This window comes from Rhamphochromis sp. 'chilingali', assembly GCF_963969265.1.
Source record: "Rhamphochromis sp. 'chilingali' genome assembly, chromosome: 4".
Lineage (NCBI taxonomy): Eukaryota > Metazoa > Chordata > Actinopteri > Cichliformes > Cichlidae > Rhamphochromis > Rhamphochromis sp. 'chilingali'.
In genome coordinates this window covers 26240941-26254433 of record NC_137948.1, presented here as the reverse complement: position 1 = coordinate 26254433, position 13493 = coordinate 26240941, and the positions used below count along the sequence as shown (strand labels likewise).

The 13493-nt window shown below is 41.5% G+C and overlaps 1 protein-coding gene across 2 annotated transcripts; it reads right to left on the bottom strand.

Annotated features, from left to right (window-relative positions):
* Positions 1-2591: 2591 nt before the first annotated feature.
* LOC308396334 (uncharacterized protein) lies at positions 2592-7721 on the bottom strand. Of its 2 annotated transcripts, XR_013971547.1 has the most exons (5): positions 7613-7721; positions 7259-7312; positions 6814-7161; positions 6065-6704; positions 2592-5986 (listed from the first exon to the last, which is right to left on the bottom strand). XR_013971547.1 is itself a non-coding variant. In XM_080881547.1 (4 exons), exons 1-4 carry the CDS (start codon positions 7626-7628, stop codon positions 6562-6564), a joined length of 561 nt encoding a protein of 186 aa, XP_080737673.1. In that variant the 5' UTR covers positions 7629-7715; the 3' UTR covers positions 2592-6561. The 2 variants fall into 2 exon arrangements, 1 of the variants encoding a protein (XP_080737673.1); XM_080881547.1 differs by having other exon boundaries at positions 2592-6704; positions 7613-7715.
* Between the last annotated feature and the right edge of the window lie 5772 nt (positions 7722-13493).

The window sequence follows — 13493 nt, the reverse complement described above, 5'->3', positions numbered from 1 at the left end:
CATAGCTCTTTGTGGTTCTTGATCCATATCCTTCATTAACTCCAAAAGTTCTCTTTTGGCGCCCATAAAGTTTGTCCCTTGGTCGCATCTTAATTGACGGACAGGACCTCTTATGGCTATCAGAACTCGAAGAGCGTTCATGAAGGCATCTGTCGATAAGTCATCTAGTGTTTCAATGTGCACAGCTCGTGAACATAAACACGTGAACAGTAGTCCATACCTTTTGACTTCCTTTCTTCCTTCCTTTACCATGAATGGCCCGAAACAGTCGACGCCACAATACGTGAAAGGAGGTGCTGTTTCTGTTCTCACTTCTGGCAAATCTGACATCTGTTGGACATTTGTAGCCTTTCTGTATCTTCTGCACTTAACACAATGGTAAATGTGTGAAGAAACAACACTCCCACATCCTAAAATCCATATCCCATTTGCCCGCAATTCATTTATTGTCATCCCTCTTCCCTGGTGATGTACACCTTCATGGTAGTGTTTGACGAGGAGGGCTGACACATGGGACTCCTTGGGGAGAATTGCAGGATGTTTTACATCATAGTGTAAAGTTGATTGAGATAATCTTCCTCCTACCCTGAGAACATCCGACTTGTCCAAAAAGGCATTCAACTGCCTTAGTCTGCTGCGCTTGTGCAGAGAATTTTCTCCTTGAGATCTGATCTTCTGTATTTCCTCAGTAAAGATGTCTCTTTGCACTAGCTTGATGATGAATAATTCTGTGTCTTTTCTTTCTTCAAGATCTGTCACTTTGTTCGTTCTTCGTTGAACACCCTTGTACTCTTTGATGAATCGCCTGAGCCTGGCAATGGCCTTGATAGCTCTCGACCAACTGGAGAACTTCTTTAAACGCTCTAGCACTGGGTTTGCTTCCTTCGAATGTACAGTGTGCGTATAGCCTTTACGGACTTCAGGATCCATTTCTTCAACCTCTCCCACCATTTCCTCTTTGACTGGAAGCTCTTGTTTCCAAAGAAAATCGGGACCTTTCAACCAGTTTGAATCTTTCACCTGAGTAGCATTTAAACCTCTTGAGGCCTGATCAGCTGGATTTTCCTCTGAGCTGGCGTGCTGCCATTTCCCAGGACTTGTGCTTTGTCTTATTCGTTGAATTCGATTGGCGACAAATGTGTGAAATCTTTTAGCATCATTATTTATGTATGCTAATACGACTTGTGAATCTGTCCAATAATATTCCTGTAGATTTTGGATGTCTAGTTCTCGTTTGATCACATCTGCAATGCGAACTGAAGTCACGGCCGATGACAGTTCGAGCCTTGGGATGGTTGTTTGCTTAATGGGCGTTACTCTTGCCTTGCCCATGACGAGTGCACAACTGACCTGTCCTTCTCTACCTTTTGCTCTGAGATATGAACATGCGCCATAACCACTGAGGCTCGCATCCGAGAAACTGTGCAATTCGTACTGCACAATGTCCGCATCTTGCGAGTAGCTTCGTGGGATCTTTAGAGCTGCCAACTTGGGCAGGTCTCGCAACCATGCTTCCCATTGTGGTAGAATGTGATCTGGGAGATCCTCGTCCCAATTAACTTTGTCCTTGCACAACGTTTGGAGTATCTGCTTTCCAATTAATATGAATGGGGCAACGAACCCAAGGGGGTCAAAGACTGAAGCAACAATCGAGAGCACCCCTCTCCTTGTCAATGGGTTGTCTTTAACTTGGACTCTGAATTGGAATTCATCTGCCTCTATGCACCATTGCACTCCAAGTGCACGTTCAATGTGGAGTTCTCCAAGAGCCATGTCCTGGTCTTTGGCTTTAGCTTGTTCCTCTTGGGGAATAGCTGCAAGCACTTCTTTGTCGTTTGACACAAACTTATGCAGATGTAGGTTGCCTGTTTTACAAAGTGCCCTTGACTCGTTTACCAACTGTATGGCTTCGACTGTTGATGTCACACTAGCGAGTCCGTCATCGACGTAAAAACCTCTTTGGATGAACTCAATAGTCTTTTCGCTGAATCTGTCTCTACCTTGAGAAGCAATATGTTTGAGTCCGAAATTGCAGCATCCGGGAGATGAAGCTGCTCCAAAAAGATGCACTCTCATCCTGTACACTGAAGGCTCAGAGTTTAAATCGCCTTTGTCCCACCAAAGAAACCTCAAATAGTCTTGATGCTCCTTGATGACGTGGAATTGGTGGAACATCCTCTCCACGTCACACATGATGGCGATTGGGCCCTTTCTGAATCGACATAACACTCCAATCAGTGCGTTGGTAAGATCTGGTCCAGTCAGAAGGTGATCGTTAAGAGATGTCCCCTGGAAACGGGCCGAACAATCAAAAACCACACGTATCTTCTCAGGTTTGTGGGGGTGGTATACTCCATGGTGTGGTATATACCATGCTGCCTCCTTATCCAGTTCTTGCTCTGGGACCTTCTCTGCGTCTCCACGGGTTATGATGTCGTCCATGAACTTGACGTAATCCTCATAGTATTTCTCATCTCTTCTGAGCCGACGTTCCAACGACGACAGTCTATGCTCAGCACATTGTTTGTTGTTTGGAAGATTCGGGTCGTCAGTTTTGAGTGGCAATGGGAGTTCATAGTGACCGTTTTCCTTTTGCCTTATGCCTTTAGTCACCTTTGACATGAACAAAATGTCTTCCTGAGAGACTGGATTGTCATCTGTTTCATGCTCAGAGAAATCAGATCCCAAAGCCTTTATTACATCAGCTGGACCCACTTCCTTCACTTGAGTTCTGCATACAAAATGCACTTCTTGCCTGAGTTCAACTGCTTGTTGTACTGCAGGAGTAACTTCTCGAACAATGATTCTGTGGCTTATGCCAATATCATCATTGTGATTTTGAACTTGAGACGTACAACCAACTATGCTCCAGCCGAGATCAGTTAGCTGTGCGTAAGGCTGATTCTCCTCACCTGCAATGACTTCCCGTGGAAGAAGGGCTTGCTGACAGTTATAGCCGAGAAGCAGACCAACTTCGCATTCAAGCATTGGAGGTAACCTATCTGCCAGCCTTTCGAGGTGAGGCCAATTCAAAGCAGTTTCAGACGTCGGGATGTGTGATCTGTTCACAGGGATGAATTCTCTTGTATAGACCGGTGGCAATGTAATTCTCTTTTCCTGCTTGTAGCCTCTAACTTGAAGATTTACCAGTTTCTCACATGGTATGACTGTTGACTTGGCGGACATGGTCGATAGTCTTAGATGAGCCTTACTCTTATCTGTGTCGAGACCCTGGGCTACTTCATCCAAGATAAAGGATGTATCGCTCTGAGAATCGAGGAGGGCATACACTAGAACTTCTCTGTCTGGGTGATTTTTTGATGAAACCCAGACAGGTAGAATGGAGGATGTCAGTGTGCTCGAAGTTACTTGAGTTACTCTATTAGAGATTGCGGTTGCTGGTTCATCTCCTTCGTCCTTGTCTCGAGAGTTATCATTCGGTGCAGGCATTATCCTTTTACGCTCCACAAACTTGTCATCATGCAGACACGTGGGATGCTTCTTCTGGCATTTCTCACACGTATTCCTTTTATCACACTTCTTAGAATGATGTCCCCCCTTCAAACATCCAAAACACAGCCTTTCTGCTTGTACAAACTTGATACGATCCTGGACTGATTTTTCCATGAATTTGAAGCATTTATCCAGTGTGTGACCATTTCTTTTGCAGTAAAGACAGGTCATGGGATTTATGTGACTTGAGGTGGTTAAGTGACTTGAAGTTGCAGTTAATGTTTTAGCTTGAACGACTTGGCTGCGTGAGTGTTTGGGTTTACTGATTTCCAAACCCTTGAGTGCTTGCATTGAAGCTATGGGGTCACATGCTAGGTCTGCTTCAGTGGATACAAAGTCTGTAAACATGTGAAATGATGGATACTCTCCATTAAGGGTTTTTCTTATTTTCATCGCTGCGCGATTCCATCTTGTTGTCAACCAGTCTGGAAGTTTCAGCAAGAGTTTCTGAATTTCCATACAGTCATTGAGAACCTCTAATGTCTTTATGTGTGACATCGCAGCTTCACAACTTCTAAGGAAGTCGGCAAACTCTCTCAACTCACTTCCATCCTTGGAGCTTATTTTAGGCCAACTGTGAAGTTTGTCTCTGAAGCATTTTCCTATAGTGAACAGATCTCCAAAGCGCCTTTCCAGCACTTCCCAAGCTGCATCATACGCTTCATCTGTGCCCACTAGGAGAAATCCTTCAACCACTCTCTTTGCGGGTCCACCAAGGTACTTCCTGAGATAATAGAGTCTTTCGTTCTTTGGAATGTTTTTTCTTTCAATCAAGGTCTCAAATGACAACTGCCAGTCCTTGAACTTTAAAGGGTCACCAGTGAACAGTGCAGGTTCCGGAGTTGGAAGACGATTAGCACTTATTGCGTCTGCTAGTATGCCGACTAGATCCAAGTTTGGCTGTGGATGAGTTGCTGAAGCGGCAGCTTGTGTTGCTTTAGGGATAAATGGCGGACTTGATGCGTTTCCTGCTTGGCCTGTGGTGCCCTTAGGTTGCACACCAGGGTTTTGTTGGGCTTGGTTTATGACTGTGGGAGTATGTGGAACAAATGCAGGGTTTGTGGCATTATGGGCTTGGATTGTATTTGGAGCTTGAGAGGGAACTTGTGGTGGAGCAGGGATTGCTGAGGTTTCGCTCTCAGTTTTGATACTGCGCACTAAACTACGACTTTCTGAAATACTTTCAGCTTCTGCATAAACCTTTACTTTAGCTCTTGCAGCATTAAATTTTTTAACCTCTTCCAAGCGTTCAATCTTTCTGCGCTGCTCCTCCATTGTTTGTTGCCTTTCCAAGTTTTCAAGTTCCAACTTTTTTAGTTCAGCTGCTTCCCTTTCTTGATCCTCCATTACTGCTAATATTTCCTGACACGCAGCTGCCTCAGCCTCTGCTTCTATTCTTTTAATTGTTTGTGAGTATGACTGGCTTGAACCACTTTTAGACCTTCGTGATTTTGACCTTGATTTAGTACTTTCAGATCCTAAGCATGATCCAACGTCTGGCCATGGCTCTTCATCACCATCTGCAAGGTCTCCTTGTAAGTGTTTTTCAGCTCTTCTGACAATGAACAAGGAAAGTGACGTACATGCATCCACTTTGCGTCTTTCATCTGCATCAGGAGTTTGTGTTTGCCGTATTTGTTCATAAATGGTTTGTACATCTTTGCAGGCAACATTTACATTGTTGATGAGCTCATTCAATTCACTCTCGGAAACTTCATTTCTTAATATTACTTTGCTCAATCTTGCTTCATATCTCCATTTTTCAAAAACAACAGCATATCTGTGTTGGAGGCCTTTGAGTTTCTTCTCTTGAAGCTCTTTACCCTTTTCTGTTAGTGTTCTTACTCTTTCACTTTTACGAACAGTCTGTAGTTCTGTAATTTGTTCATCATCATTTTCTTCCACTTCGGTAAGTGATACAGCATGGTGCTCTTCGAGATCTTTGTCAACCATCTCGGGAGTCTAGTTAAATGTCATTAAGCGCACTGTGTTCAGATTTCAAATACTGTATACTTTAAGTGCACCTTTTCTTAAAGGACCTTGTAAACTTCACTCAAACTTTGACCTTAAGCAAGCACACAGAACTATTCACCAAACTACAAAGCATCACCTTGAAGTACAGTAGAAATAAATAAACTTTGACAAATGTATTATAGAAACTTATTGTGGCTCTTTAAACTTGACTTAAACCACTATTATTCTACATTTAACACTGTCCCTTATTAATTTCCACCTTACTCCAGTTGTACAACGTTGTTGCCGCTGTGCTTGGCTGCTTGAGAACGGTGAGCTTATGCAATGGCGCCCTCTTGTGTCGCTCCAGTTCACCGTCGCTCTCTGCAGCTGCCGTCTTCGTAATTAGCTTCTCACCGGCGCTGGCTAGGGCGAGTTTTCACTGTAACTCCGAAATGACAACACAGGCACGGCTTCTTCAAGACGGGCGCTTCGCTGCATTTATTGAACGCCGTGAAAACTACAAACATAAAACACAAAGACTTTAAGCGCTTCAGTCTATCAAAATTAACACTTGTGCTTTAACAACGAAAATTACCTCGTGGCCGCCTGCCACTTCGGAGGTCCTAGAAGAATAGCTTTACAGTCTTGTGCATTCTAAATTAAAACATAAAATAATTAGAACACCATACATTACAAATTTTTACAATATCACAATACAGTTATGGCAAATGACAAATACCTTGTACCGCTGGTAGACTAACCAGGCCTTTGCAGATAGCTCGCTGGACTCCTTAGCGTGATTATTAAACGTGGGCTCACAGCCTATACTATCACGCCCAAACCTCGCGATAATAGCAGTGTAACAAAACTTGTTCTTTCTGACAAGATAAACACACCCTTACAATATTGGCCACAGAAACGTACAAGCAAGAACATTTTAACTGCTGGAACCATCTATTAAACTTCTTTATACATAAGCCATTTCTGTGACACTTACAATTGTTTAACAGGAATATATTAAAAGAACAAAAAACCACAAAAGAGAGTATGTTTGAAAAGCAAAATGAAAAAAAAAAATCAAAAACAAAGTTTTTATAAGATGAGCTGAACTAATTCAGCGAACAGAGATACCGCGCGAAGAGCGATTGAAGCCAGCTGCCTTCGGGTGCGTGTTCGCGTTGTCCTCGTTGTCCTTGCGATCCTGCGGGTCCTGCTACTCCTCCTTCTGAGACGCCCTGAGAATTTGAGGGTAAGATACAAACAGTTAGTAAAGTTAAATAGAAAAGGGTTAGTTTTTATTTTAAAAAAGAAATGAGAAAAAAGCGAGAACCTAGAGAGACTGACCGTGATTGGGTCTCAAAGGCAGGCGCGGTGCATTTCGTGTGTCTGATGGCGGAGAATAAGAAGCGTTTCTGGGGCTCCGATCGGCCGGAGCATCGGGAGTGAGCTCGGAGAGCAAATCTTGCCTGTCCCCGGCGGACAGGCGCAAGTTTTTCCCAGAGGGTTGCGGGAGAGAACAAGCTCCGACGGGAATGGAACTGGGGCCAGATGAAGCAGGGCGATCTAGCGTAGAGAGCAAATGCTGTCTGTCCCGTGTGGAGAGACGAATATTCTTTCCTGTGGATCGCACAAGCACTGGTGGTGAAGAATTCGGGGAACTCGTACCAATAAAGGTGTCCAAGTCAGAGATATCTAGAAAGTTTGATAAAAATGAAAAAAGAGGGTAAATGTTTTGTTTTTCTTGTACAATTAGCTGTTAAGAAGGGGAACAAGAATGAACCAAACCTACCAATTCGATCGAGAGACTCAAAAAAAGAGGAGTTGAGCAGGTTTATCTCAGAGTCTGAAAAGAAATAACATCGAGTATTTACAAACGGGGAAAAAACAGTAAAAATATAAACATTATATGAACAAGAGTGAGAAAAAATGAGGTACCTGATGAGGCCATGATCGCTGCTATAGTTTAACTTACAAACGCACTTTTTAGCTCTGAGTGTTAGAGGGGAGCTTATATATGTTTTAAAAAGTGTATTCCAAGTGTTACAGAGCCTATTTGCATGGCTTTTTTGAAGATGAAAGGATTGACAGAGTGGTAAAAAGGAAAATGCGAAAATGTAGTTAGAGGGGGAAGATTAACACTTACCGAGTGATATGGACATAGGGCACGCGAAGGTAGTTGCTGTTGAAATCGGCCGCTCCCTATGCGAACTCGCAAGCAGTCTGAGCGGCGCCAGTTGTTGATACGTCTGAAGTCAGATGTCTTCTGGGGGTTCGAAGATAGACTTAACCTCAGCGGGAGATCGTAAAATCAGACCTGGAGCGGATTGGCTAACCGGGGTGCGAAGGGAGCGGTGCAAGGGTTATGTGATTGGCAGCGGGGCGCAGTGAGGCGGAGTTGGTCTAAGGGGGGAATTTTCAAACGAGGTAAGCAGCGCATTAGGGAGCAGAGCGGGGAGCGAACAAGCAGGAAAAAATTGTGCTCTGCAAGAAGTTGTGGATCGGAGATTAAGAGCGAGGTAGAACTTAGAGTGTGGGTTGAATTTTAGAGCTTGCTAGTAAGAGGGAAGTTTTTGAAGGAAAAAAGAATAAGGATTTTCCCTGTTATCGAATATAAGGTTTTTGGGAATAGAGGGGTAGCTAACAAGTTATTCTAGGGGTTTTGGAGAAATCGCGGAGAAATTTTTAAAAGGAGTTTTGGCTTTGTTTGGCTGAGCATGAAGGGAGCCGCGGGGCGCTGAATTTGAGAAAAAAGACTAAGGATTTTTTCAGGATTTTCCCTGTTATCGAATATAAGGTTTTGGGAATAGAGGGGGTACCCTAACAAGTTATTGTAGGGTTTTGGAGAAATCGCGGAGGGTTTTTTAAGGAGTTTTCCCTGCTTATGTATCTAAGGAGGGTTAGGGTTAGGGGATCGCGAGTTTTTTCTGAGTATGAGTTTTATTCTAAATCTACAAATGCATATAAATCTAAATAAAGTTTTCCCCCAAGGCATGCAGCATGTGTTTGTGGCCATACTGAACGTTACAAAAGCACAAGTTTAACTAAACAATTTTAATATGGTTTAATACATTTTTAAACACATGAGCACGGAGCCCGAGAGAGCACGGTCCGGAGACACGGGCGCGCCCCCGCGCGCCCAGACACACAGCCTCGGGCGCGCGCGCACACACACACACTGACCCGCCACCAGATGGCGTTTTTTGAGCATAAAAAAATAAAATAAAAAATTTAATTGCTTAAAGAAATAAAAGAATGCTATTTTGATATATAAGAAACTTTCTAAATAATCAATTATATTTTTATGAATATCATATTTTTATGAATATCATATTTTTTATGAATATCATATTTTTATTACTTAATTACTTCCGGACTTCCGGAGCTCATGAATAATTAATGACCTGTCAGTTTGACGAAAGGGGTATAATATCACTCTCTATGGAAAGACGTGCTCCTTCTTAGTTTCTCTGATTATTGATTATTTTATGTAGCTCAAATCCGAGCATGGTCGTTGTCATAGTAAAACCAGCATTGCAACACTGGAGAGAAACAGCTTGAGATTGTAGTTTTAATGAGCCACGAGTCAGTCTCCATTTCATTCTTGTTCAGTTGTCGGGCAACAAAACACAAAAAAATGTAAATCAGAACACTTTTAATAGGAATGGCGGCATCAAAGAGAGTCACCAAAAGTAAGAAAGAAAACACCTACAGCATGCAGGCTAAATCATGTCATTGTTCATTTTGTTTTAACAAGTGTTAAACCCCATACATGCGCAATTGCTCCTTTTGATTACACAGAGTGTCATCAAGTATAATTCTGTCTTTATTTTTCCCCCTTTTTGTACGCAAGTCAAAACTGTTCCAATAGAAATGGATGAACTAAACTAATCACATCCTTACTGCCACTATAGGAGCTGAGAGGGTAAGTAGCAGCCATGTACTGCTAATCAAGTGCAGCTGATTAACTGATCATTAGCAAGTGTGAGAGTCTCAATACAAGCAGAAGTTTTGGCAGTTTGCCTGTCTCGAGCGTTCAGCTGTATGTTAATACAATACCACAGTCTTCCCAGGAAATTCACCTCAAGGTCAGACTGTGCTCAGAACGAAACCCCAAGCACTACATCTCAGACTCCACTGACCTCAGTTGGCATGTTAAATATTAAAGTTCATGACAGAACAATTAGGAAAAGGCTGAACAAGTATGACTTGTTTTAAACGGATACCAGGCTTGTTCTTCAGCCACAGGATCTTGGCACCTTGCACTCATCGAGTCGACCATGAACTTTTCTGTATACTAAAGGATTATAGGGTGATGTGGGAGGCTATCTGTTTGAAATTAGGTCATGGAACAGGTCAATGATCCCATCGGCGTAACTTTGTGCTGAACATTGGGGCGGTCAAGAGCTCTGTTTAAATAAATAAATAAATCTGGGTAAATTCCCAGATGATTAAACATGCAACTATTTTGCTGGTAATACCTGAAATGAGTAAAGAAAATCAAGTCTATTTATGCAAGATAATTCGTAATTTTATTTGGAGGGTTATATTGGTTGGGTCTGATTATTGGGGGGGGGGGGGGGGGGTCATAACCAGTGTTGGGACTAATAATAATAAGTAACGTAGTTACTGTAACGCGTTACTTAATAACGCGTTACAGTAACTACGTCATTATTGTGGTAACGAGCACGGTAACTAGTTATTATGCCAAAATCAGGAACGCGTTACTCGTTACTGGGATTTAGATAGGGTCGTTATTCGTTACTTCGTGTGGTGGCTATCGCAGAGCTTCCACAGATTCAATGACAATAGCAAGTGGTGGAGGGCAGCAGGTAAGGGGAGGCAAGAGAAGAGACCCGTAGCGGCCGCCGGTCTGAGTGTCAGGTGAACTGAACTTCAGGTAAGAAGTTGTGACCTGCAGTCAGTGTTGGGTGTAAAGTGTTACTGTAATTAAATTACTTTTCCACTGGAAAAGTAGAGTAACTAATTACTGTTCATTTTTAGGTATTTTAATTACAGTTACTTACAATGTACTTGCATTACATTGTAAAATATTTAAACTCGCTGAATATCATTGTTTAATTTCAATAATTTATCTTCTAAACGTAGAAGTAAACTCTGCCGCTTTAACATCGCTGTAGTGCAGGTGCACGTCATTTCGCGCCAGTTTGCTGCATAGTCGTATTCTATGTAGTAACTAGTTACTTTGAAAGTAACGAGTAACTTGAAGTAACTGAGTTACTTTTGATAGAAGTAACTAGTAATGTAACTAAGTTACTAATTTAAAGTAACTTACCCAACACTGGTCATAACCCCCAACCCCCCTTGGAAATTACGCCCCCTGAATGATCCTAAGCCCAAAAAATTCTCAACAATCATGTGAATTACTAAAAATGTCAAACAGAAAAGGATTACTGCAGCTATTGATATAATCTCCCATCACATCCTCCTCCATAGATTTTGCGCAACTACAGTGTTTTGAAAAAATTGTGTGCCCCTGTGTGCTAATTTAAATATTAGACAAAGATAACACAAGTAAACACAAAATGCAGTTTCTAAATTAACGTATTTATTTTTAAGGGGAAAAAAACCTTTATGGCCGTTTGTGAAAAAGTGATCCCCAAGATATTTGGAAAATAGTCTGTTGACTGACAAGATGAAAGTTGAATGTTTTGGAAGGTGTGTGTCCCATTACATTTGGCTTAAAACTAACTCAGCGTTTCAGAAATGGACATCATAACAACAGGTAAAATATGGTGTTGGTAGTGTGATGGTCTGGGACTGCTGTGCTGCCTTGGTACCTGGAGGTTTGCTGGGATAAATGGAACCATGAATTCTGCCATCTACCAAAACATCCTGAAGGAGAATATCTGGCCATCTGTTCTTGACCTCAAGCTGAAAAACACTTGGGTTCTGCAGCAGGACAGTGAACCAAAACACACCAGCAAATCCACTTTGAATGGCTTAAGAAAAACAAAAAGAAGTCTCTGGAATGGTCTAGTCAAAGTCCTGACCTGAATCCGATTGAGATGCTGTGGCATGGCCTTAAAAAGGCCGTTCATTCTCGAAAACCCTCCACAATTCTGCAAAGATGAGTGGGCCAAAATTCCTCCACAGCGCTGTAAAAGACTCATTGGCAGTTATTGCAAACACTATCCATACTCACAGATAGCAATCCATTTCGGTTAATTACGGTGTGCCCAGGGCACCGTCTTGGCCATTTTCAGCTTTTTTTTGGTCTATTCAATCTACTCGCCCCACTACTATGAGCCTTTAGTTGCTCTGCTCCAAGACTTTTGAATGTTCTTCCACCAGATCACAAGACCAGAAATTCTATTTCTATTTTTAAATCATGTCTAAATACCCATCTGCTCAGAACTGCTTCATTATAACATGGTCTTAGTCTATTGCTACTTTGATCTTGACTGTTCGGCTATATCTGTCTTGCAAGTTTTTCCTCCTGTGGCTAGGCATTCAGTATTGTCACACTCCCATAAAATGCCATTTTACTAAATGAGATATATTAACCTATGAGGAAACATACTCCTCATCAGCTCTCTCTTAAAAACAAAAAAGAGTGATTAACACATCTTCTTTAATAGTGCTTTTTGGAGGGGCTGCTTTCAATTTGGCTTTCATTCAATTGCTCTCTTGAAAGACAATCTTTTATATCTTTAAGCAGTAAATGGTGACTATAATGAAAATGACATTAACAATTCTTAAAAAGAAAATGTTTTAGGCTCATGATGAGGGATCACATTGTGCATTACACTGGAATATAATGTTAAAATAGAGTGTCGCCTCTCTGCCTATACTGTAAAACTTAGTGCACTATAGACATCTGCATCCAACAATGGTCCAGATTTTTATTTTGTTTAATATTGATATATTTTTGGTAAATAATAACACATGTTGACCCTGTCAATAAGATCTGAGTCTCGTACCACACTTTATGACAGATTCCACTGTTTACTTGGGATTTTGTCTGCATCAAAGTGATGGTGATGTTAAGGTCTTCTTCCTCATTACTACAGCCACACCATCTAACTTTACTAAAATGTGACTAAAAGTTCTCCAGATGATGAATTATTCACATCTTAGCAACCTTTGTTAGTTACATTTTTATTTTACACAGTAAGTTAAATATTGATTTAAGTCAAATTGTTGCTTCAGGAAAAAGAAAAGAAAAGTTTCTGGATTTGTAATATAAATTCATATCGAGGGTTAGCAAATTCAGCACAAGGTCAGACGAGGTTGTGCAATGCTCAGATAAACTGCAAAAAATCAAGGAGCTACAGCTAAGACTCTACAGGCCTCAGTTGGTATGTTAAATATTAAAGTTCATGACAATACAGAAAAAGATTAAACAAGTATGGTTTGTTTGGAAGGACTGGCAGAAGAAAGCATCTTCTCTCTAAAAAGAATATGACAAAGCTTAAGTGTGAGTCTGGCCAAACTACAAGACTTCTTGAACTATGTATTTTGGACAAGACAAGACTGAAGTGAAGATATCTGAACATAATGCACAGCAGTACGTTCGATGAAAATCAAACACAGCATATCAACACAAACACCTCATACGGGCTGTCATACGGGTGGTAGAGGGGTGGTAATTTTTGCTTGATTAACAGCCATGGGACCTGTTATTGAGTCATGAGTGAACTGTGAATGGCTTTGTATACTAAAGGATTTTATAGTCAAACGTGAGGCCATCTGCCCAACAGCTAAAGCTTGGTGCAAACTGGGTCATGCAACAGGGCAATAAGTACAACAGAGAGTTGACCACAGAATGGCTGAAAAAGAAAAGAATCAATATTTTGCGGTGGCCCAAGTCCAGACTTCAACTTGTTTGAAATGCTCTGGTGGGACCTTAGGAGAGCTGGGCATTACCAAATGCATGGAAACCTCAGTGAACTGAAGCAAAGTGGTAAAGAAGAATGGGCCAAAATTCCTCCAAAATCATATGAGAGATGATAAAGTTATGGACAAAAGGATTAATTCAAGTTATTGTTGCCAAAGATGGTTCT